Source organism: Meriones unguiculatus, chromosome 16 (assembly GCF_030254825.1).
Source record: "Meriones unguiculatus strain TT.TT164.6M chromosome 16, Bangor_MerUng_6.1, whole genome shotgun sequence".
NCBI classification, from domain to species: Eukaryota; Metazoa; Chordata; class Mammalia; order Rodentia; family Muridae; genus Meriones; species Meriones unguiculatus.
Window position 1 is genome coordinate 64,512,058 of NC_083363.1, and position 25,349 is coordinate 64,537,406.

Here is a 25,349-nt window from a genome sequence, read left to right on the forward strand (position 1 = left end):
GGGTCACTGCCGCGACGCTTCCGCCGCGGTGCCTTGTGGGTAGCCGGCCGGGGTCTCCTGGCGACGACCATGGCCGGGGATGTGGGCGGTCGCAGCTGCACCGACTCGGAGCTCTTGCTGCACCCTGAGCTGCTGTCGCAGGAGTTCCTCCTCCTCACCCTGGAGCAGGTGGGGAGCTCGGGCCCGACTGAGGGCTGACGGGCAGCCGGGAGGACAGGCAGGCCTGCGGGAGGCTCGTGGCCGTTCCCCGCCCACACAGATCCGATGGGGCTTGCCTCCCTCGGATCCCCAGAGAAAACCTCCGGAGAGCGGCTGGAACCTCCGGGAAATCCTCAAGAGTTCGGAGGGGTTGTCTCAGCAACCGCTGCCTGTGTGCAAGCGTAGGCTGCGGAAGAGAGGGACTGGGAGAACAGACCAGGAGGGGAGAAGTCTGGGGCAGTCAGGGCTGGATCCCAGGCATCTGAGTAGTCTGTTTTACAGCTCCTTGCCTCCCTTGGAAACGCTGAAACTGAGTTTCGGAGAGGTGGACTTGCTTCCTAAGATCATTATCTGGACAGTCACGGATAGGAAAACTTAAGGCACCTGGCTTTCTAGGTGGTGCTTCCTCCCCCCACCCCCCAGTTGGTGTGACTATCTTTGCCTAAGATAATAGGCAAAGCACCAAAAAAAAGTGTGGTGACACTTATTTAAAGTGACAGAATTGCTGAAAGTTTCGCTAGGGTTTTACGTGGCACGTTTTGTTTTCCGTGTATGTTTGTTTTTTTTTCCTCTCAGTACAATATCTTTCTCTAATTTTTTGAAGTTTTCCTCCATGTGGTATTTTAATAATGACCTTCAACCTGTGGCTCTCAAGCTTTTAATCACACCAGGATTATTAAGGGCTTATTAAACATATTATTAAGCTTTATTATCAGTTTCTCATTATGTAGGTTCAACATGTGCCCTGAAACTGCATTTAACCAATTCTTGCTGTTGACCCAAAGGCAACACTTTTAAGCAGGAGACAGCCCCTTTCCAGTGCTTTCCAAGTAAATGGAGTCCTCTGGGAATGTTGTTCAAGAGCCTCAGTGTACCCCACCACGGCAAGACAAAAGCCAGCTATACACTGTATGAAAGAGGAATAAGATGGTTTAAAAATTCAAAAATGACACCAAACTAATCAGCTGGCGTCGGCTTTTTGGTTATACAGGGCATGCATTCCTCAAGTCTCTGCGTGGTTTGCGTTACTGTGCCACAGGGTGTTGAGGGGGAGCTGGAAAATGGGGACGGTGGAGTTGCTTAGGGGTATATGGAAATGGCGTGGAACAGGCTGCTCTAACGGTGTTAGTGTCATCGGAGTGGAAAGTTAACTTTCCTTCTGCTATAGTTAAAGTCATTTCAAGAAGCTGTTCAGGAACTGTGTATGTGTGTGTTGGGGTGGGGTCTCCATAGTAAAGCCAGTGTGTGAAGTACTTAAAGCACTGGGTTCAGACCCCAGCACCAAAACAAACAAAAAGCAACGAGAAATAGAACAGGGTGAGACTGCAATCCTGCCCCACCAAGTTGACCATAATAGTCATGCTCAAAGTAGCTTATGGACAGAGTTTTGATAATATGCTTTCTTTTCCCTGTTTCCCTCAGGCAATGCCCCATTTTCATTTGGATTAAGAAGGGAGGGTTGGTAATGGTAATGGTCCTCTGCTGCTGGAGTTGGCCAAGAGTTACAGCCAATATTCCTCTCATAGCAAGGGCATGTGGCCAGTCTAAGACGAGGCTGAACTTAGTATCTGTAGTTTAATGGGTCTTTAATACCCTATCCGATACCATTTGCCTTTTAAATGGATGTGATTGTGAAAATAGTTTTACAGTTTAAGCATAGTGCTTTTACCATGTTATGTGGATAAGTAGTTTTTAAATAAGATGTTTTGAAATTATTTTTGTTTGCTTTCACACAGAAGAACATAGCTGTTGAAAATGATGTAAGAGTAAACAAGGACAACCTTACTGACCTTTACGTCCAGCATGCAATACCATTGCCTCAGAGGGATTTGCCAAAGAATAGATGGGGGAAGATGATGGAAAAGAAAAGAGAAAATCATGAAGTGAAAAATGAAACCAAAAGGTACTTTTTAATGGTTGTTCGTATAATCCTTTACAACTGAAGTGTTTTGTTTTTGGTGAAACCAGGTAAACTTAAGCAAAAAAAAAAAAAGATACTCATTTGGTAACTGTCAGTTGAGCATTAATTACTATGATTGTTAGTGGGTACTGGGTAATACTGACATTCCTTTTTTCATGTATTAGTTGAGAGAAACTTAAGTTAAATGTATGCTATGATGGTAAACCATGGAGAGAATGCTAACTTAGTAAGCTAGCCAGCAGCTACTTGACTTGGAAAGACCTGTAAGAAATAGAGATATGTTCTGTTCCACACTCAGAACATGGATTGGCAATATGCCTGTCAGGTATCAGGTCTAGGAATGGAGAGAGAAGGAGGTAAAACAGCTACTGTGGATGAATGGTACGGACTGTGGGATCAGTTGTGAATTTTGAGGATTTTCCTTTACTCTAAGATGATAAGCTATGAGAAGGTTTTGCGACAGTGATGGTTGTGACCCTATAAGATTTGACAGAATCACCCTCCTTACTGAACTGAGAAGTAATTCAAGGTAGGGGAGTTTCAAGGATGGAATCAGGGAACTCAGTTAAGAAGGATGTGCTGCAGTAGAGCTGGCCCTGGTGGCAGGGACATGGGTGAGATGGCATGAGAGTGGGAGAGCTGGCCGTGTCCCTTGCTGTTGTGGCAGTGCTGGAGAGCTGGCGGACTGACCAGCTTACCTATCACCCAGGCCCAGATTCAGGTCTATGATTGGCCCACCCTAACTGTTGGAGTGCATGAAGGGACCGGTCCTGCAGATCCAAAGCTGCAGGAGCTCCATGACACAGGACAACATCAGGATACCAGAGGAGTCCTGGTGGGGATCTAGTATTGATAGTGTAGCAGAAGCCAGAGGCCTCGAACCAGACCAAGGACTCAGTAAAATGAACATTTGCAAGTAAAGATCTGTGGACAAAACCGTATATTGTGGGACACACTGTCACATAGTACAACTTCTATGGAGATTTCTGTTGTTATTTTGTTTTTATCTTATTTATTTTTATTTTCTTTTGGTGGGGAGGTTGAAGAGTGGAGGGCTGATGCGAAGGGATGGGGAGTTGAGTAGGATTGGGGTGCATGATGTGCAACTCACAATGAATCAGTAAAAGGTTTGGAGAGGAGGAGGTTGTGCTGTAACCCAGGCAATAAATGATAGTTTTGACTAAAGTAAGGAATTTGATGGGCTATGTTCTAGATGTATTTTGTAGGTAGAACCAATAAAATCTGTAAACTTCTGAGGAAAAAAATGAGTCAAGTACGATCTTAAGCTTTTTGACTAATGTGGAAATGAGTATATCGCTTGGATTAAGTGCTGTCATTTAAATTTTAAAAGATTTTTAAATTCCAGAAAACTGTAAGCAAATTACTTTATAAAGAAAATTACATTTAATTGATGAATGTTGCTGAGTGCTTCATGAGGGCAACATTCTAAGATCCTTGAGTGTTTGTTCTAACAAGTGGTGGTATTGCTGTGTTACGCAGGCCTGATCTTAACAAGGCACTGTCATAGACAGTGCACTAGAGACAGGAGGGGAAGGAAGAGAAGACAGCTGGGGAAAGAGGGGCTTGTAAGCTCTTAACCTCTTGTGATTCTCCAAACTGATGTGATTAACAATGTGAGTGTAGCTTAATGTGTGTATGCTCTTAGTGTTTTGAAAAAGATATACAGACATCATCGTGCCTCTGATCAGGAATGATTACACATTAGTGCAGGCTACATGTTAAGGTTAACCTTCACTGAATTATGTTACATGTACCGTTCTTTTTTTACTGATTTAGGTTCTTAAGTTTAAGCAGTATTATTAGCACATTTCAGCTTTTGTTCTAATAATAAGCAAAACTTCCAGTGCTGGTCATACTTTTTTCAAAGCTGCACTTAATATGACAGTCTCTGAGTATTGTTTGAAAAAGATTTTTGGCTCTATTTTAAGATTTGCAAGTTGTGGGATGAGGTTTAAAGCTCAGTTGTGGAGCACTTAACTAGATGGTGTTCAAGGTCTGGGTCTGATACATAGCACCATATGACCCCCAAACCCTGTGTTCTGCTTGTGCACCTACACAAATCTTGAGCCAGAACATTAGAGTTGAAAGGATCTAAAAGTATTCTATTTTGTTGAACTTTGGAACCAGAGGAATGCATGACTTGCCCAAGGTAACACACAATGTGTTAGTTTCCTTTCTATTGCTGTGAGAACACACTGCCCAAGGCAGCCTATAGAAGGAATAGTTTATTTGGCTTATGGTTCCAGGGGGATATAAAAGCCCGTCACCGTCACAGTGGGAAAGCATTGTAGCAAGCCCTAGGCATGGTACCAGGAACAGCTGAGAGCTCATATCTCAAACCCCAAACAGGAAGTAGAGAGAACAAACTCCAAATGGCATAAGGCTTTAAGCCAATGGTTCCCAACCTATGGGTTGTGACCCCTTTGGGGGTTTCTAATAACCCTTTCACAGGGCTTGCCTCAGACCATCAGAAAACATGGCTATTTACATTATGATTTATAACAGCAAAATTATGAAGTAACAATGAAAATAATTTTATGATGGGGGGGTCACCGTAACATGAGGAAGTGTTTTAAAGGGTCCCCACATTAGGAAACTTGAGAACCACTGCACTAGAGTCTTATGGCCACATAATGCAGGCCCTCCCTCAGATGGTGGAACTGACCAAAGGTGAGAGTGGGCATGGAGGCCTCCCCATGTGTGTTAAAGGTCAGGCTGTGTTTCACGATGCAAGCATGCTCCTTTGGTCTATAAACACCATGGATTTATTTTACACCAGATTTATAGAGTATTTTTTTGTAAACAACAAATTATCTTATTGAAGCATCTTTACAGTCTCAGCCTTCACTTCCACTCATCACTCCCTCAATCATTCATCCACAGCAATGGCCAGCCCCATGAGCTCTATTCACTGAAAGTGCCCTGTGCTGGTTCATTTTTAATCTTCTATACCTGTTTTTATTCTGTGTTTTCTATACTTATCTATGTTTAAATCCACAAATATTCATGATTACCTGCAGTATTCAGGCCTGTGCTTTGGAGTAGTAAGATGTACCAGTTAGCCAATGGGCATGAAGACTGAGCAAATCCATGATTAAAATTATACAGATGTTTTAATCACTGATTGGAAAGTGTCCAGACCTTGGAGACACTTGTTGAGTACAGTAGGGTTTTTGCTTTGTTGTTTGTGGCTACTACTCTTGGTACTTTCTTGGTACTGTCTTATAGTTTCTCTTTGTAAGATAATAGTTGGTTATAATTGCATGATCAGGATAGCATTACTAATAAGCTTCTCTTTTTTACTCTGAGGTTAACTAATACTTACATTAGTTACTTTTCTGTTTCTTTGATAAAACACCAAGATCAAGGCAGTGTGTAGAACGAGGGGCTTACTTGGGCCTATCGCTCCAGAGGGATGAGTGCAGCAGGCTGCAGGCAGAGAGCTCACATCTTGAAGTGCAAGCAGGAAATAGAGAACAATCTGGGAATGATGGGAGTCTTTGACCTCTTGTACCCTTTCCACAGTGAGGTTCTCCTCTAACAAGGCCACACTTCCTAAACTGTCCAGACTGCACAGCCTACAGGGGACCAAGCATTCAAACTCCCAAGACTATGAGGGACATCTCATTTCAACATTTTAGAAATAATTACATTTTTTATAAATGATAATAAAATTTCTTATAAATAGTATTTTATACTTTAAAGCACTAGAAAATTGTTTCTTTGGGCCTGGAAGTCTTATTTCAAAGTTTCCATTACCACAGTCTGTTCAGGAAAACTTGCTTCTTCTTGTTCTAACTGAAACAGTGCACTGATATCCAGCCTGTGTGGTGCTTTTCAAGAGAACATCTCTCTGATTTCAGGAGCACTGCTGTAGACGGACTGAGGAAAAGACCCCTTGTTGTGTTTGATGGGAGCTCAACAAGCACAAGCATCAAAGTGAAAAAGACAGAGAACGGAGCAGACGACCGGCTCAAGCCTCCTGCCCAGACAGGCTCCAGCAGTGACGCCATTCGGAAACTACCAAATTCCTCTTCAAGGGTTTCGCCCCTGATTTTGTCTTCCAATTTGCCTATGAACAATAAAATGGAACACGGTAATAAGGACACTAAACAGAACCATGACTTAACACATAGGAAAAGTCCCTCGGGTCCAGTGAAGTCTCCGCCTTTGTCCCCTGTTGGAACTACTCCCGTGAAATTAAAGCGGGCTGCTCCTAAGGAAGAGACAGAGACCATGGTAAGTGTGGGTGGCTTCTGAGCTGAGTGTGGCACTGAGCATCCACCTGTAGCCCCAGGTCAGCCAGCCGTGCTTGTTTGCCTGTTGGGGGGTAGGGCGCTAAAACTAGGCCTAATTCCTTAGTGAGACATGATCTGGAAACTGCGGAGTTTAAAACTTGGCTCCTTGTCAGCTGTAATGGAATTTTGATAGTTGAGCTGGCACTCTTTCCTTACTATGATGATGTAAAGGACCAGCCCTTGCAGCAGGGAAAGCCTAGTGGTCCCCCCCCCCCCGAACCTGCTGAAAGCCTGAGTAGGTGCCACCTCACATACTCAGGCTCTGCAGTATTCCCAGTCTATCCCACTCTACCCACAACAATACAGTGTGCATCCCTGGCCAGGCGGGCTGAGGAGCAGAGGGTGAGGTCCCTAAGCTCAGTAAGTGCTGTTTCAGGGTGGGTGGATACTGCCAGGGAAGAGAGCTGACGTGCCCACTTGGCTGCCTTTGAACTCTGCTTTTTATATTACATTGTTCATATACTGGCATTGAAAATACACCTTGATTATTGTTTTTTAAAGTTCACTGAATTTCTTTCTATGCAAAATGAATTCAGAAAGGCAAATTTCCTAAAATTTTCTCTTTCTCTCTTGGAATTAAAAAGCTAAGTACTCCATTAGTAGTGAAGCCCAGAATGTTACTGTCTGTGGCAACACATTTACGAAGTAGTGTTTGGGCCTAGGCCTAAGGCTGTTTGTACTTCCCTTAAACCTACCCTAGAATCTGTCCTTCCCTGAACACCAAATTAACTTTGGAAGGATGGAGAAGTTCTGAGGAGAGTCTCTTTCATATCTGTGTTCTGCCATTTTGAAGCATCTAGATACTTAGATTCCACATGCGAGTCACAGTCGCATGACTTTTCCAGTTAGGTGGCCAGACTGTGCTTTGGTTACAGGGCATACACTGGACACCAATCTGCCTCCGTACACATCACATACATACATACCTACCTTCGTGAGATAGATGTGGGATGAAAGTTAGACTAATCCACACCTGAAATTGTACAATGAGGAGTAAGCCTTGAGGCTTACACCATTTATATGTGTATGTATATATAGTGTTCACTATATATACATGTAGACACACATATATATAGGTACTGCTTAGAAATGTAAATATGTAGTCAACATTTCCCATCAAGTTTAGACTGTGACTTCAGAGAGGGAGGTGGGCTAGGTAAAGAAGTAAGTTTGCAACAGCCAGTACTCAGCTGTGCTCATTAGAATCGCCCTAGTAGCTTCTAGAAAGCCAAGAGATCCTATTCCCTCTACCTTCTGAAGTTCCTGGCTCTGCTGTTTGTGGGTAAGGTTTGTGTAAGTGATCTTGGTACAAAGCATTTGAGAACCACAGAACAGACAAATGGAAGTTAAAGAGACTTAAAAAAAAAAAAATCTGAGCACCATTCCCACCAGGGGGCAGCCGTGCTCTAGCACTGCTGTAGCCAACTTTGGCCGGATGGGTGCTCGTTTAAGTTGTTCTGAGTCACCTTTGCTGTTATAAATTGATTCTGCTCCTGTCTTCTAGAATCACCTGAAGCCTCCAGAAGCTAAGAGGAAGATACAGCACGTTACATGGCCGTGAAGGGAAGCCTCCAAACTGTAAATAGTCCACAGCATTTTCAGGGGTCCTGATTACTGTGGCATTTTCTTGAGGTTTAAAATAGGTTTGGAAAAATAAAAGTCTTTCCCTTCCTTCCCTCCACTTCTTCCCTTCCTTACAGTGTCTTGACTTTCATGTCCCAGTCAGGGAAGACTTTCTTTTTAGAATAGAGCTTTGCAAACATTCTCTGTAAGTTTCTTTTCCCAAGCAGAAGCATATAGCAGTTCACAGTATTGTGGTAAATATTGCCACCTGCATTTTGAAGGGTTTGCCAAGAAAAGCATTTTGATGGTGTTCATGGAAAGCTTTCTGTTCTTCAGCTGCATGTGCCACTGTGTCCCATGGAAAGCAAGAGGGAAGTCAGGGCTTGCCTTTCTTCCCTCTCAGCATCAAAAGCTGCTGCCGCTGAGTCTTTAGAATGTTCCTGTCTTTCAGGGGTCCTGCCTAATCTTTTGTGCCGCTTGAAGTCCCACTGTGAGTTCAGCTATTTCTATTTCTTTTAAAAATGAGACAGATTTCAAAGTCTTCAGGCTGGGTGATCATGTTAGAGTCAGTACTTGATGGCAGAAAGTTTGGGAATGATGGGTGCCGGAGTTCTAGACATTAGAAAGTCCAGAACATGTGGCAGTGGTGGTGGGGGGTCCTTATTGGTCCACTGTGAAGTAGACAGTGGTCACTGTCAGGCCACTGGAGTTGGAATACTGAGAGTACAGCAGGGAAGTGGACTTCTAGCTGAACGAGGTTCCTGCAGGGCTCTCCCTGCAGGGTTAACTGGCAGTCTCTTTATTTTTGTGCAAGTAGCATTATCCACTTGTATAATACAGGCAAATGAGAAAGTACTGTTCGCTTTACGTTCATGACTTCTAGTTTCTGCTCCCTCCTTTATATTTCTAACTGAAAGTGAAAGATACTTCATGCTTTTTTCCATGTATAATCTTCAAATTGGTGGTTTGCCTTGTTGGTATGCCTTAGGGTCATCTCCTTTATTTGATATGTTAAAACAAGAATTTTAGTTCAGGTCTCAAATAGCCTTACAGAAAATAATTCAGCCTTGCAGGTAAGTACTGTTCTTAGACATCAACCCTATCGTTTTTAAGCGTTCTGCTTTTTTTCCAGACTAAATTTATACACATAAGACACAGTCGATGCATATTAAGTGTTGCATGAATTGTTGATGTTACAGTAACATTTTAAATCTATTGCTATCTGCAGGGCTGATAAATTAATATTGTTGAAGGGAACTGTGCTCCTATATGTACTTGTCAAGGGAGATTTTAAAAATGTAGCTTTTAGAGTAGAATGACATTTTATATTCAGTTGACCCTTCTGCTTCCACCGGCATTTCTCTCTTTAAAGAGAGAGTTAGCCATTTGACAGTTTTAGGTCAGTGGGAACTTATTTTAGTTACTCAGTGAAATTAATTTTTAATTTGTATATTTAACTTACAGAGTAGGTTGGTAACAACAGCTGAGCTGTGTAACATTGTTGCTTCAAATTGAAGTTTATCTATGGCCATTCAGCATCTACGCTCACATAGCAGCATATTATTGAGCTGTTTTGAGTTTGAGAGGTGGAGAAGCTTTGACCCATGCACTGTGTATTACGTATTCTCTCTGTCACAGAGCGCCGTGCCTCTAAAGGGATCATGGAACTGGCTTCTTCCACATGGTGAAGTGTGCCAGGTGCTGGGAATCTGGAGCAGCAGCATTGGGAGTCTTGTTCTGAAGTGGTGTTTCAGTTTGAGTTAGAGGACTCAAAGAAAGTGGTGAACAGTTCTGGAGTAAGTTTACTGACCAAAATAGCATTAGTCTTGTTGCTTTTGGTTCTGTGTCCCAGTGAGGCCAGCTGTTCTTATTAGTGGGTGGGCAAGCGGATAATGGCTTTCGAGGTAGTAGGTAGCTTGTGAGGTACAAGAGGCACCAAGCCTACCAGTGGCAAGTCAGCCTTGTTCTTTTTTCCTACTTTGTATATCCTGCTCTTTCCTGTTCTTCCTCTCTCCTCTAGGTCTAAGCTTCAGACTTAATTGCAAGTTGTATTGTATCTGTGACCTTACTCCATTCACTAACGGGTGAAGGTAGTCTGACCCCAGTCCTCTCACTCCCGAGGGATCATAGACTGCTGTGTGATTCCTAGAGTCTGGAACCCTGCAGCACCAGGGCATGAAAGTGCTTCCCAAAGGCTGTTTCAGCAGCGTAGTTTTCCAGAGTAGCCTTATTAGTTTAGACAGCTGCCAGACACCTGGAAGAGTGGCTCACCACTACCATAGGCTCTATTTGCTGGTGTTAAAATTCTTCAGAATTGAAGTTTTTCTTTGAATTATGTTTTGGTTGACTTAAGTGTGAGAGGCAGTTTGAAAACTGATGTGGAGACTCATTCAACAGCAACAACCTTTTAAAAACTTACATTAAGTAAAACTGCCAGTAGATTCAATCATCCCCTTTGTGTGAGAGCTTCCTCTCCTTAGCATTGTTGAGAGGCTACTAATTGGTTAACATGTTTTTAAGTGTGCTTTTATTATATGCTGTGTAAGTTTTGTAATTCAGTAGAGAAAAGGTTGACCTTGTAATGTATGTTTTTTGTATGTATTGTCTTTTAAGTAGCCTTATCCTTATTTAAATAAACTAAATAAAATTACCTTGAGTAGATCTGTCACTTGAAACAAATAAAATGAAAAAATACTCCTGTGACTTACATGATTGAAGAAACTGATTGAGAAAGTGTCATTGTGTGTGCCATAATCTTACCCACATTCAGACAGCCCAGCTGGGACCTCTTTGTGAGCAAGAGGGCATTTACTGACGCCATGTTTAAGACATCTTGCTTGGTGCCAGGTGGTGGTGCCTCTCGCCTTTAATCCCAGCACTCAGGAGGCAGAGCCAGGTGGATCTCTGAGTTCTAAGCCGGCCTAGTCTACAGAGTGAGTTCCAGGACAGCCAGGGCTACTGCGCAGAGCAACATTGTCTTGAAAAGATACATTGTTTGGCATGAAAAGAAAGGGAGAGAAAGGGGCATGAATCATAAATCAGCTTTGAACCCCGATGAACTGTTTAAAAAGGATATGTGATCTTGGAGGAGGGGTGTCACTGGTGTGGGCTTTGAGATTTCAAAAGACTCCTGCAATTCCTAGTGCTCTCATCTTTTGGTGTGGATCAGGATGTGAGCTCTCAGCTGTTTCTTTACTCCACCATCCTTTCTCCAAATTCTCTCTGATATCCCTTCAAAATCATGGCCTTTTTTTTCATCAGCTAGTGTTTTTTTTATAAGGTCTCTGTCATGGTGTTTTATCACACCAATAGGAAACTAGCTTAGACAGTGGCAGAACCTCAAGTCAGTTATACGTCCAGAAGACCAAAAATGGTTATAGTTAGTTTTCTGTTGCTGCAAAAAGACACCATGACCAAAAGAAACATGGAGAAAGTATCGTTTTTGTTTACAGTTGGAGAGGAGTAAGAGTCCATCATGGTGGGGTACTTAGCAGCAGGGCCAAGAAGCTGAAAGACTGAATCTATATCCACACACAGGAAGCAGAGAGTGAACTGGAAGTGGGGTGAAACTATAAAACCTCAAAGTCCACCTCCAGTGACATACTTTCTCCAAAAGGTTGCATAACCTCCCCAAACATTGCCACCATCTGGGGAACAAGTGTTCAAATACTTGAGACTTTGGTGAACCTCTCATTAAAACCACACCCGTGTCACATCCTACTAAACATTACCCAGATTAAAAAACTAATAAGCACTAGCGGAGAACTTATTGTTTTGCTAAATGTACATGGAATCCAACTGCCTTTTGCACACTTGTTTATCCCCATAGACTGGGGCTGCTCTCGGTTGCACTCTGTGCACTAGGTGGTGAATAATAAGTACTTGAGTGTTCAGATATACATGAGTTATCTATATCACTCCAGCCAGGGGAACACTGCAGCAAAGAAGGAGGAATGCAAGAGCCAAAGGACAGGAAGAACTGGTGAGAAATTCTGTCTTTTAGAGATAGCATGCTGTTTTACTCATGAAATCACCAATTCTGGTTATCTGTACAAGATGGGTTCCTCAGAATTCCATCTTGACTGGATGAGGGGTTTCAAAGGCCTCACCCCTCCCTTAGGAGCTATTATAATTAACAATTGCTGGAAAGGAGGAGTAATTTTCTTCCACTGATAAATTGTCCATGCTTGAGTAAATAACCCCACTCATGCTCATGCAAGCAACCCTAATAAAACAAGGTGGATTATAACATGAATGTAGGAGAGGAGGGCTTGTTGGGGTTCAGCAGGAGTGGTAAGGGGAATAGAGAAGGAAAGGTGAGTGAAAATGACTCATACATTCTATACATGTTTAATAAAAAAAAAATCTGAAGGACTTCCTGTACCTATTAAAAGAAATAAGCTGACTTTATAGTCACACACTGAATGGAGGTATTCTCTTTTGCACGGCTTGCCTCTTTATCAAACTGTCTTCTTAGGGAATAGAAGGAAGAAAAATTGTCATGCTGTGATCCTAAAGAGAAATTAATGCATTGTCAGACACACAAATTTGGTTCACTGTGTCAGAGATAAGCTGCTAGGCAAGATTCTTGTACAGACTGTTGCCACAATGTGAGTTCTTGGTGTGTCTGGGCATTGGTTTTCCTCTTTAGCGAAATCCTGAAGATGAGCTGGATACAATCTTATAATACCTGTACTTGGAAAGCTGAAGCAGACTGATACAGAATAAGACTCAGACACCTCCTACGTATATGCACGAGTTCTCTCTCTCTCTCTCTCTCTCTCTCTCTCTCTCTCACACACACACACACACACACACACACACACACAAGATCTCAGTGCCTCAATGTGCTTTCCCTTGCGGGGTGCTGAGCTGAGGGTGTTAAAGGAGCCGGGTACTGTCTCTGGCCTCATGTTGCTTGTATCTTCACTTGATGGATGAGAAGGCAGTCAGTGCTTACAGAGATCTGTGCCAATGGGACAGAGCAAAGCTCTGCTACTGAAAGTGACTCAAAATTTGGGCTCCCTGTCATTAGCCTTCTAGGCTTGCTGCCATTCATATTTTGGAACACAGGTTTATACATCAAATCTAAAATGTTTGTGTTCCAGGAGAACACAAGGAGCCCTTGTGTGGGAGAAAAGTTAGTGATGGGAAGCATGATGTTACCAGAAGGCTTTCTTGAAACAACGGGTGGTGAGGTGGTGCATTTTTGACAAACACCACCCCAGCCCAACCTACACTGACCAACAGAATGTACTACAGGCCATGGCCACTGTACCCTTAAAAATGTTATTTAAAATAAAACTAACATTTAATCATTATTTCACACATTGTGCTTTTTATTCTGAATAACTTTATTGTAAGTCACATAAATCTTATTCTAGGTTTTACACAAAAAGGAAGTTACAATGCTGCAAATCCCAGCTTTCCCTTGAAACACAATTCAAGTTCATAACAAATGTTAATTGCACTTTAAATAGGCCGTGAAAGAAGGATGCATTATAGAGACACTCAGGACTTTTTCATTTAATCTGCCTTGAATTTCTATAAAACTCCAAGCCATCTTCCCATCCAGGATTTACAGACGGGTTTTCAAGCCCCTGGGACTGAAGTGGTTCAGAGAACTAAAGGGTTTCAGGAAACATGAAGCCAGAGCAGCGAGAGGAGGCCTTGTGGTGGCTGGTGGGAATCAGAACATAGCTTTCCTGGCTCAGAAAGAAAACGCTGAATCTGTACCACAGGCTGCGGCTTCCGTGCTGCCTTCAGATGTCCTTTCCGCAGTCGGGACAGAGGATGTCATCCCTCTCAGTGAGGAAGCCTCGCCCCACCAGGGACAGGGAGCACTTCTTACAGTTAAAGCAGTCGTTGTGCCACTGACGTTCCTCAAAAGAGATGTACTTTGTGCCACCAAGACCTGTGCACAGGAGAATACAAGATGAAGTGTGTCCAGGTGACAAACTGCAGCAAAGCAGTGAGCTTCAGACAAGCAGCTGAGAGCAGAGAATTCACGCCTAACCACCATCCTCCAAAGCCTCAAGGAACTCAGGGTCATCAGAAGAACAGACACTGAAACCAGTTCCAACAAGGGTGTGATAATACTTGAAAAAGCCCGGGTTTGGTCTAGGTGTGTAGCTCAGTGGTAGAGCGATTGCCTCTGGGGTGTAAGCACCTGGCTTCCTCCCCCAGCACAGTAGAAAGAAAAGTCTGCGTTTCCTTGATTATTGTCTGTTTTCTCCTGAAATGAAACCTGCTCCCCACACGATAAGGGAGCAGATTCCTTTTGCCTTTGCTGACTACTGTAACAAATGGAGTGGATGCAGTGAGGCAGAAGAGAAGGGTTAGGAAAGACCAGACCCTGGTCTTTCTGGGCTAGGTCATCCCAGGCATGACCCTGGGATCAGCTCCAAAAGCAGGAGCTGAGAATGAGAGAAGGGAGTCAGTGAGTCAAGGTACAGCACGGTGAAGGAAGGCCGCATCACAGGCCAGAGCTGCCCCTTAAAGTATTAAGGACTGAGCAAAACCGCAGTTTTATCTTTTCACAGTGCTGGAGGCAGGGCCAGGGTCAGGAATGCTTCAGAAGTGGTTGACCAATGAGCCACAGCCTGGGTTCCAGTATTGGTGAACAAGAAAGCTAACACATTTCACTTCCATCCTTTTTCTAATTCATGCTTGACTAGTCTCCATGACGTGTTTAAGGTACACAGGGGCTGATTGCACTGTCAAAAATGGGTCTATATGGCCACTGGACACCCTGATACAAGAAGGATGGAACACATGGACTTATGTCACAGTTGCCATTTGTTCTGGAGAAATGCAGATGATGAATTTCAGTTGTCAAATGTTTGGTGCAATAAACCATACTGTAACAAAGTAGCTCCACCTACACCATTCCACTATTACCAAGTTCTCAGACTTACAAAGATGCTCACTCACCAGATAGTGTAACAAGCTCCTCCATTCTGGGAACATGTCAAACTTCTCCTGTTTGGCAAGCTATGCCAAGGCTAACTAGGTCTTAGCATGGGTTTCAAAGAAGTACCTGTGTCCTTCAAAAGGCCACTTCAGCTCCTGATGGAGGACACACCAGCAAAACTCATCAGCCCTCTTTCCCTAAATAACATTTAGCTTAAAAAGGAACAAAAACAACAACAAAAACAAACGAACAAAAAGGCAAATTCCTAGAGCTGAAGCTGAAGATAAAACTCAATGGCAGAGTGCTTGCTTGCCTAGTATGTGTGTTGCCCTGTGTTTGATCCACAAAACCACAATGGGGGGGGGGAACACTTGAGTATTCAGCTTCCCTAGAACCAGAGCCATGGTGCTGGCCCTGGGCAGAACCCAATCTATGTTTCAGGCCCATCCTCGTAACTTGTCTCTACCTCTGAATCGCCTACAACGCTCTGGAAAGTTCCAGGGCTGAGGCTTGGGAGATGGTAGTGTCTCTTCTTAGCAATGATCTGAGTGAGTTGTAAACCTGATGCTTTTTAATTTTTCTTGAGATTTTTATTTTAATATTTATATGTGTATACCTGAAAAGATGTCTGTGCACCATGTCTGTGTAAATGGCCAGAAGAAGGCATTGGATTCCTGGAGTTGGAGTTACAGACAGTGTGTACTACCATATGGGTGCTGGGACTTGAACCCAGGTTCTCTGAAAGAGCATCCAGTACTCTACACCAGGGAGTCATCCTACAGCCTCCCTCCAGGAGGATTTTAGACACCCTGGAATCGCTGCCATTCTATACGTCTCCTCACACCCTTGTAAAGGTCTATGGCAGAGAGCTGGGGTAGAGAGGAACGCTGGTGGTGAGGTGTGAGTGTGCAGAAAGATGTGAGAACACCATGGAGGGCAGGAGTCCCAGCTTAAGCGCCTCACAGGCTAAGCGCCTCTACTTTTGCCTGGAAATGCTGGCATATGCAACAAGAGGTAGAAACAGGAGCCAAACAGAACAAAGGGAAGGCTCCCAAAGGAAACATATGCAATAAATATATGCAATATATTAATTTAAATATGTGTATATTCACTGCTCATTTTTATGGTGGTTTTATCCTATAATGCCCCTAACAAGACTAAATTAACAAATACTGAACTGTTGCTTTTAAGAAAGGCAAAATAGGTTTCTAAAATCCTTTGTCACGTTTCAAATGACCAACTCAAATGTTACTCTACACGTACTTCTCTTTGAATATGAGACACTTTAATATAATTTAAAATCATTGACATTAAAACCAGCCAACAAAACTAGAATGCTTGACTAAACCCTCTCTAATGCACTTTTTCTGTTAAGGCACATTGTCTTACACTTAGGTGCCCTACATGGAAATGCTCTGCCTCCAAGTAAAAAAAAATGTAAAAAAACAAAACCAAGCCTATTTCACTGGGTGTGTCTTCTAAAGGACATGTATTTAAGGGGCGGGGGGGGGGGGGAGGCTGCAGCCCAGGTCCTGCACACACCTTTAATCCTGACACTCGGGAGGCAGAGGCAGGTGGATCTCTGTGAGTTCAAGGCCAGCCTGGTCTACAGAGAGAATACCAGGACAGCCAGGGCTACACAGAGAAACCCTGCTTTGGGGGGGAGGAGAAAGAGGAGGGAGATGTAACATAGAGCCAACGCTTCATTTGTCCAGTGTCAGTGAGAAGCAAGGATGTCTGGACACTCAAACCTCCGCAGCTCTGTGCACATCTGTGTGTGGGTCACTAAAAGCAACATGAATTGAATTAATTAACCTTATTGAATTAAGGTTGCAAATCAATTTTAAAGAGTAGACATGTTTGTAGCTCTATGTGGATAGATAATGTGATCAATTACAGGTGAGAAGTAAGCATCACTGTACATAAAATTGTAGTGTTTTCCAGTTATTCATAAAAGCAGCTTAAATTGTGTTCAAGAGGAAAAGCACTAAGGACCTATATGAAACTTCATCAAGTCAGTGTGTGTAAGTCTTTGGAAATCTGGCTGAAAGCACATTTTATTTGAAATTTCAAAATCATATATGTATTTTAAAAAAGCAATCACTGCTTTTCAGAGAATCAATTCTGCTGTTTTAAAGGGAGGATTCTGCTTTTTTGTTGTTTTTTTTTTTTTGTCCAAACTATAACTGCAGAGAATATCCATGTCTAATAATAAAGTACTTCACATTTATACTACTTTTCTATAAAGTATAAAGTGTTGGAAATATTTTCTTATCAGAAATTATGAGAATGGCAGCAAAGATGCCACTGAAAAGGTCCCATTTTCCTCCCTAACTAAGTTCAAGGGAAATACAGTGTCTAAGCCACTAGAATCAGATGGCTCAACCAAGGAAAATTTAACTGTCTTATACATTTTGATTTTACATGCAAATAAGGTATGAGCTCTGGGTACATGCCAAAGGCATGCCAGCTGGGAAAGTCTGCAGGACCACGAGACTTGGTTCTAGCAAGGCACAGAGTGGGGTGCGAGTGTGTCTGTGAAGCCACAGGACAAAGTGTGTGGCTCCTTCTCCCTGCCAGATATGTCTGCTGACTGTGCATCAGGGACGAAGAGATGGTGGGCTGGTTAGCTTTCTGTCAACTCCAACCAACCAAGGGTTATGGGGGAGGAGGCAAGTAGTCTGTGGGTATTTTCTTGGTTAGGGGTTGATGTGGGAGGGCTCTGATGTGGGGAGTGCCAGCCTGGAAAGGTGGTCCTGGGCTATACAAGAAACCATGTTGAGCAAGGCATGGAGAGCAAGCCCATAAGCAGCACTCCACCATGGCTCTGCTTGAATTCCTGCCTCCAGGTTCCTGCTCTTACTTCTTTTACGGTGTTTATCAGAGCAATAAAAAGCAAACAAGGACAGATGGTCTGAATAAATGGTGTTGTAAAATCCACTTCAGGAAACACATGATAGAACACCTGCATTTTTTGATCCCCACCTGATTGGCGGGTGATGAACAATTAAGGGACTGTAGGCTGAAGCCATCTATATCACCTTCAATATCTTTAGCATCTTAATCCTGATACTGGTCTGCCAGCCAAGCACATTTTGGGCTCTCTGTCAAACTCTTTAGGGACTATGCTATGAATAAAATGCTCAGAATATGCCTTGTGTCCCCATCTAGTTGTGGTCGTTGATCAGAAGAATCTCACCAAGATGACATTGGACACTTCAAATACCAGGTCTGCTGTTGAGGCTGAAAAACACCATTAATTTCGCTCACATGACTATAACAGACTCGTGGACCCAAGCAGACACACTCAATGACAGGCTAATGGTTCCCCATGACCAGTCTTGAGGGAATGTCACCAGTCACCAGCTGTGTCCCAAGGATGGGCAGCAGAGGGGCAGAACTGTGTGCTGGGCTCAGGGCCTCAGGATGTTAACACTCTAGGCCTTCATGTTGCTCCAGGAAGTGGAAAGCCTGTGCCCTGGAATTGCCTTCCTGGGACACTTACCGCTGATGGGGTTGGTGCACCCAGCACATTTCTTGGCATACAAGTCGCAGAAGCAGGTCAGGCAGTAGGGAAAGTCATCCCGTGCCGTGAAGCGTTGCCCAGACAGCTGCTTCTTGCAGGCTGTGCACACGAAACACTCCTTGTGCCAGGGCTGCTCCCGGTAAGTGACACCCCCTGTGGTGATAGGCTAAGGGAGACAAAGGGAAGAGTCAGGGCCCACCCATTTCCTGTAGACATCTGTCACTGCTGTTGACAGCGGATGATGAGAGACAGCCCTCCACCCCCCACAGTTTGTTGTCAAGTTTGTTGAAGCTGTAAAGAAACATCCTATCTCAGGCACCTCGTGCTCCCGCCCACACCACTCCTATTGCTTTCTCCCTGCTGATGCTGGGTCTTCGGGTGTCACAGGGGAACAGAGGGCATGGGTGCTATGGGGCATGGTCACCATCCCAAATAGGGAAGTGACAATATTGAAGACATTGACCCCTCCTTCTAAGTAGCCCTGCAGCTGAAGCAAGACATGGCTAGAGACCTCAGCACCTCAGTTCTATTTAGGAAGTTGGAGTGACAAAGAGAGAGGAGCAAATCTATGTAGAACCTTCCTTCAAATTCCGGCAAGTAGTAAGCTCTCCTGATCTGGTCTCTTGCTCAGCCTGTACAGTAACTAGAGGGTCAGGAAGGGAGAGGCTTAAAGACACCTGGAATTGAGATCGGCTGGTGTGGCCCAAAGGGACCACATTGTGGGAGCCAAACCCTGTCTCACAGTCAAAGGTTTGTGAAGAAGCTGCAAGTGATAAACAGCTTACCATACCACAAATGCATCCTGCAACCTCCAAATATTGCTTTTCATGTTAATTTCAGTCATGGCCAGTCTAAATAGGTCTCAGCCTGACATGCAGAAGATGAGATGAAGATGCTCCAGGCTACATTTTAGTGCTTCTTACATTTTGAATGGTGTGGTAGCATTTGGCAGTTGCTGGGGTTCCTGTATGAAGCTAGTGCAGCAAGATGCTATTTCTATGCTACGGAGGAAGGAACTTTGACCAGGCGCTGCCCAAGAATTAAGTCAGAGCTGGTTAACAGCAAGGCAAGAAGTAGAATCAGGACTCCCATACATCAGAAATCATTTGCCTGTCACTCCCCTGCCCCAGGGATAGAATTTATGGAAAATATTCTGGGTCTCCATGTTCTGTGAGATACAGGAAACATGCATGTTTAGTCTGCCTGGGGGTCCTCCCTGCTCCTCCCTCTGTGCTCGGGATCCAGCACCCTCCACCCGCTCACCCTCCACAATCTCCTATACCCTGCACTACTCCACCTCCCCCACCTCTCCCTACCCCTTCTGCTCTCTTCACCCCTTTTATTCACCCTTCCCACCCCTCCACCTTCTTCATATCTTCTACTCCCCCATCCCTCCACACTTCCTCACACCCTCCACCCCTTTTCCCATCACATCAGCAGGCTCACCTTCACTTCAGCTTAAGCATGGCTTTCCTGGAGATTTCTTCCCTAAACACCTGCAGCCGTCACCCCTGCCCAGGTTAGCTGGTTCCTTTGGCTGCCTACTCTGTGAACAATCTGTCCTGTCTCACAGCACACATATCAGGACAACCTGCTTCCTGCAGAGCACTCTCACCTAGATTAAAACCCAGCCTTTGAATGTCCTGCCTGGCCTCCGACCTAGTACCTCAGGGCTTCTTTCCTTGTCCAAGGAGGGATGTGTCTAGATTCAAAGCCAGGAGTGTATTTAGGTAGCATACGTTCAAAGGCATGTGCCCATAAGGCTGTGCCACCTGCACTTTTGCAACTAAAAGGACCACACAGGAAGGCAGATGACAGGAGGGGAGTAACTAAAGAAGCCACAGGGAATGCCACCATGGTGTTGCAATGTGGAGTTTGTAGGGGTGGTCTACAGATTTGTAGACCCAACAGTGGGGCTGAGCTCAAGGTCAAGGACCTCTAAACAGTGCTTGGGTTTTTGTTATGCATACGTACAAATATAGAGTGTCTACGGCCATCAAACATACAGGAGTGAACATTCAGGAAGTGCTACCTGACTTGCTTACAGAGTTCATGATGGGTTAACCCACATAAGAGCTTCCCCCCACATCAAGATGAACCTTACTGAAAGAGACCAAACTGTTTCCAAGCCAGAAGGGATGGCTGACAGCAGAAAGATACCCCAGAAGAAACAAGAACTTAGAGTGAAGGAGTAAGTCCAGCAAAGAACAACCATAAATGTGGTGGAGGGTACAGGTGAGCAGGAAAAGGGAGGAAGGGAGGGAGAGGGCACAGGTGAGCAGGTAAAGGGAGGGAGGGAGAGGGCACAGGTGAGCATGGAAATGAGGAAGGGGAAAGTCTTAACAGGTTGGTGTGAGTCCTAATGCCACTGGGCCCTGGAAATGCTACCAACTATGGAGCTGTATGTGGGAGAGAGTGGTGGACCTCTCCTGTGGTCCTTGTTTATTAACAGAGACAGGTTAAGATAGGGAGTTTCCCTCCAACATCAGATCATAAACATTTGGAAATGTTCTGGAAGGCACATTTTTTTTTTTTCCCCTCAGAGCTCATCTCTTTGAAAAAAGAGAACAGATCACAGACCCAATAGATCAATGCACAGACGCCCACAAGAACAAAGGTGCAGGGCAGGAATGGCCAAGCTCTCATAGCATAGAGATATGACACATATTCCTTCATGACAGCTGGGCCAAGGATGGGCACTGAGAAGGACAAGGCCCTGGAGGATCTCGAGCACCTTTTTGCACTGCACACACTGCAGGGCGTACTGCTTCTCATAGCAGGGCACGCAGAAGTTCTGGTTCTCCTTAGGTATGAAGCTCTTGGTTCCGATGGGCTGCTGGCAGCGATGACAGGTGAAGCAGGTCTCATGCCAGCTGCTGCCCTTGTATTCCATCTTGCGGGTACCTGTGGTCAGAGGCAAGAAAAATCAGCAGCCGTCAGTAGACTGGCTTGGAGTAGCGTGCCGCCACAGCCTGCTACCACCTAGTCTGATGACGTGGCAAGCCTCTGCTGCTCTAGCAGGCTCGCCTCTAACTGGAGATGATTCCTATTATGCCTTTTGTTTTAACGTTATATATGTAATCCTAGAACAATATGTTATATGGTAGGAACTTGAGGTTTACCTTAAATATGGTGGCTGGAAATGTTAAACAAAAATTAAAATGTAAGTGTCTTTCTACATTGTAAAACATGAATGAAATCAGCACAGTTTAGCTAATTCTTTTTGGGGTGGTGCTGCTAAAGGCCACTACATAGCCAATAACAATCTGTCTGTCCATGGTTTCAGTTATCTGTGGTCAAACTGAAAATATTTAATGGAAAATTCCAGAAATAAACAATTCACTCATTAAAGAAAATCGCACAGCATTTTGATGGTGAGATATCACATCGCCCTATCCAGTCTTCAAGGATGGGCATTGCCCTGTTGCCCAGGGCATCCGCACTGTGTGTGCTACCCACCCACCACAGTTAAAAGACCAACTATCATGGTATCATAGAGCAGCGATGACTAGAGGCCATTGAGATGACTGAGCAGGCAAATATTCCTGCTGTGAGAGCTTGACAACCTGACTCAGATTTCCAGAACCCACCATAGAGGAGCAAGCCAAAAGGTATCCTCTGACCCCTACAAGTGCATCATGGCCTCTGCATACCCCACTCCAACACACACCATGTGGAAACAGACACACAAGATAATAATAAACAAAATGAACGTCTGTGGGATTGATGATCTCGAGCCCACCACAGTGAGGCACTCCTGCACCACCCGCTGTGTGTAACTGGCTGGGTGAGCCATTTGTGGTGAATCCCTCTGGTTTTCCACACTGTGCCGTGAGCTAGAACTAAATCTACTCTCGTTACTACTGTCATTGGACATTTCTACCACTCATCATCAGCGTGTTCTAGAAAACAGAAACACATTTTTCTTCACTCCTCCATCAACAGCAAACACTGCATTTATCGGCTGATTTTTTCATATACCCTAACATGTGTGTATATTTATAAAATGAGCAAATTCAGACCTGAAGCTCTGTGCAAGCATCCTTTGTATGATGCAGTAGAATGGAAAAGTTATGGGAAGGAAATAGAGGGGTCTCTTGTATGCGATACCTTAGGGACAGCCCACAGTCTGTGGGCCACACCCACACTGCTGTCTGTTTTATAAGCTAAGGGGGATGCTTATGTGCTAGGAAGGACTATACCAGGGCCCACAAACAGGGTGCTTATAGAGCACAGGCAAGCCCAAGCATTTACTGTCATGGTCTGTCTTTTCACAACAGCAGAGGAGCTGCAGAAATGGCTGAGCTTGTGACAGACACTGTGTCACTTGCAACAGAAACAAGACAAAACAAAACATGTTTCTGGCTTTTAAAAAAGTATAAGGTGTTCCTATCTAGCCCTGGCTGGCCTTGACCTCACAATCCTCCTGTCTCAGCCTCTAGAGTGGGGATTCTCCATGCAGTACCACATCTGGCTTTTGTGGATTTGGTGGGAGAATTTTTTCAGTGGTGAGGATCATATAAAGGAAGTAGAATATGGGCTGAGTGATGGCAATTCTTCAGGCTTCAGCCTAGGCCCCAGGAATGGGGTTAGGTAGCTGGAAGTGGCCCGCTGCTCCAGACCCACAGAATTATGCAAGCAGCCGTGAATCAGTCCTTAGCTCTTAATAAACACCGCAAGGCTTGGGCTGTATTTTTGCTGGCAGCGACCAGTCAGGAGAGACCTGTGCTTGGAGCACCAGCAGTGCCCTGAGATTACCACAGAGGCATTAGACAGAATTCTCGGGCCACTTTCTCAGCCCCTAACTTTTCCAAGAGCGGAAATTCTGGTTCTGTGTACAGACCATGTAAAATGTGCGGGCCCATGTGTGGGCAGCACACAGCAACGCTTAAAGTAGAGGCACAGTTTGTCCTCCGGCGACGGGCCCTGAAGTGAAAATGCCGCTCAACAATCGGGGCTCGGTAGTTTTAAAGCGTGCTTCCTTGGCACCCAGGGGCGGGCTCCTTTACCACCATGTATACCTCACATGCCTACTCTTGACTTTCTGAGCTGTTACTGTTAGGCAGGCCACCAACCAACTGATTTTTCATGGAATACAGTCAGTTACAAATCTCCAGTGGTTCACTCTTGGTGTATGCTGTTTATTTAAACAGGATCTGGCTTTGTACCTTTGGGTGCTCTAGAATTGATAATGTAGAGCAGGCTAGTCTAGCCCTCTGCCTCTACCTCATGAGTTCTGCGATTACCAGTATATGCCACCATGCTGGGCCCTGAAGTAAAACTGATAGCAACAAAGGGCAGAGTTACCATACAATGTGGCTAGCCTGGTCCCATTCCCATCCAAACACATGAGTGCAGAATCAGGAATGTATGGGTGCAAGATCAGAGCTGCTGAGCCTTCTTGAACCCTCCTGCCTCTGAGATCAGCAAGGAACCTGCTGACAGAGGGCTAGCCTGTTGTGCAGACTGGCTTATGATGAAATTCTAGTTTCCTGTCATGCCAGTGTGGGGTATGGAGCTGGATAAGGAGTAGGACTTGGACTAAGCCTCTGTCCAGTCAATCTGAATCTACTCCTCAGAAGTCTGCCTACTATTCACCTGGTTCTTTTGTGTTGTGTTTTAATTGGTATCTGATATCTACATTTATCTAATAGAGTAATATAACTCTAAGCTATAATTATAAACAGTGAGTAGTGATCAAATCAGGGCCATTTCTATGCACAGTCACGTCTGTAGTACCAGCTATTCAGAAGGCTGAAGCAAAAGGATCACTTGCGCCCGGAGTTTGAGGCAAGCCTGGCAACGCAGAGAGATTCTGTCTCCTAAAATATAAACAGAAAAAACAAATCTCCTGGTCTGGATGCTGCTGTGAATGTGTTTTTCAGATGTGATTACTGTTTGCAGCCAGCAGACTTAGAATGAAGCAGATTATACCCCTTGCAAGAGAGAGGCCTCACCCAATCAGCTGAAAAACCTTCTGAGTAAAGACCAAAGTTTCCTCAAGGGTGGGAATTCTCAAGACCAACTCAGAGAAAGCGCCTATGCTTCTAGCCCTGTGGAATCTGGATGCTCCGGTGAAAGCTGCAGTGTGGAGGATGCTCCTTGGACGTCAGACCTTCCATCACCTCGTGGGCCAGTCTCGACACACTTGTACCTCTGGGCTTACTAACAGACTGCCATGAGTCTCTCTCAAAGACAGTGAAACTTCCAAAGAGCCCTGTCATGGCTGGTGCTAAGGGTTCTAGTCTTTCAACAGGTCCTGAACTGAGACTTTAAAACAATTTCAACGAATCATTGGCAGACAAATTTCTAAGACTTGTTGGGAGGGGATGTGATGTCCCTGTGAAAGCCTGTGACTTCAGACCTGTCATTTCTTCCCAGGAGAGCCAGAAGTCCAGGGCAGGAGCCAGGGTGGAACAAAACAAACTAGTCTCCCATGGCCCGCCTGCTGTTCAGCAAGGACAACACCAGCAGCAGAGAGGCTTCATGGGGAGCAGAGAACAGCGAGTCAGAGCACATGCGCTGCAGTGTATAAAGGTCCCATCAGCCACGCTGCTCCCATATTCAGATTAACACGGATTAACAGGGCTCACTTAACCATGCACTGATAGAGGAGAGTCTTACAGACCATGGCCTCCCCGTGAGGTGAGCAGACCAAGGCCCACATAGCTCCTAGCCACACGTAGGGCATAAAGCAAAGAACACTCAGGTTCTTCTCCCAGCAGAACCATACAGAGATGCCTCACTGGGATGGGCCCCAGGACTGTTCTTCTGTCCTCTGCTAGGGTGTGTGTGTACTTTGTGTGCTCGCTACAGCAAAGGCCTCAGGGACTCCTCGGCCCTCTACCTTCACATCGATGTCCTGGAACCCAAGTAAAGGAAATGAGCCACACTGCATGTGTGAGCATC

At 44.7% G+C, this 25,349-nt stretch overlaps 2 protein-coding genes across 5 annotated transcripts in view; one reads left to right on the forward strand and one right to left on the reverse strand.

The window, feature by feature from the left end:
- On the forward strand, positions 1 to 10,651 carry C16H2orf49 (chromosome 16 C2orf49 homolog). Its single transcript, XM_021652931.2, has 4 exons — positions 1 to 168; positions 1,935 to 2,101; positions 6,004 to 6,379; positions 7,943 to 10,651. Exons 1-4 carry the CDS (start codon positions 70 to 72, stop codon positions 7,997 to 7,999), a joined length of 699 nt encoding a protein of 232 aa, XP_021508606.1. The 5' UTR covers positions 1 to 69; the 3' UTR covers positions 8,000 to 10,651.
- A 2,680-nt stretch (positions 10,652 to 13,331) lies between these two features.
- The window catches only part of Fhl2 (four and a half LIM domains 2), a 72,130-nt gene continuing 60,112 nt past the window's right edge, over positions 13,332 to 25,349 (reverse strand). For all 4 annotated transcript variants that reach the window (XM_060369974.1, XM_060369975.1, XM_021652930.2 and 1 more), the window contains exons 4-6: positions 21,175 to 21,344; positions 18,420 to 18,606; positions 13,332 to 13,915 (exon numbers count right to left, since the gene is read on the reverse strand). In XM_060369974.1, coding sequence (XP_060225957.1) covers positions 13,764 to 13,915; positions 18,420 to 18,606; positions 21,175 to 21,344 — 509 coding nt within the window. In that variant the 3' untranslated portion in view covers positions 13,332 to 13,763. The remainder of the gene's footprint in view (positions 13,916 to 18,419; positions 18,607 to 21,174; positions 21,345 to 25,349) is intronic.

Excerpts from the sequence above, each read along its gene's own strand:
- C16H2orf49 (XM_021652931.2), top strand. The coding sequence starts at position 70 with ATGGCCGGGGATGTGGGCGGTCGCAGCTGCACCGACTCGGAGCTCTTG. Across the intron at positions 169-1,934 it reads TCCTCCTCACCCTGGAGCAG|AAGAACATAGCTGTTGAAAA; the intron begins GTGGGGAGCTCG and ends GCTTTCACACAG. Across the intron at positions 6,380-7,942 it reads AGGAAGAGACAGAGACCATG|AATCACCTGAAGCCTCCAGA; the intron begins GTAAGTGTGGGT and ends CCTGTCTTCTAG.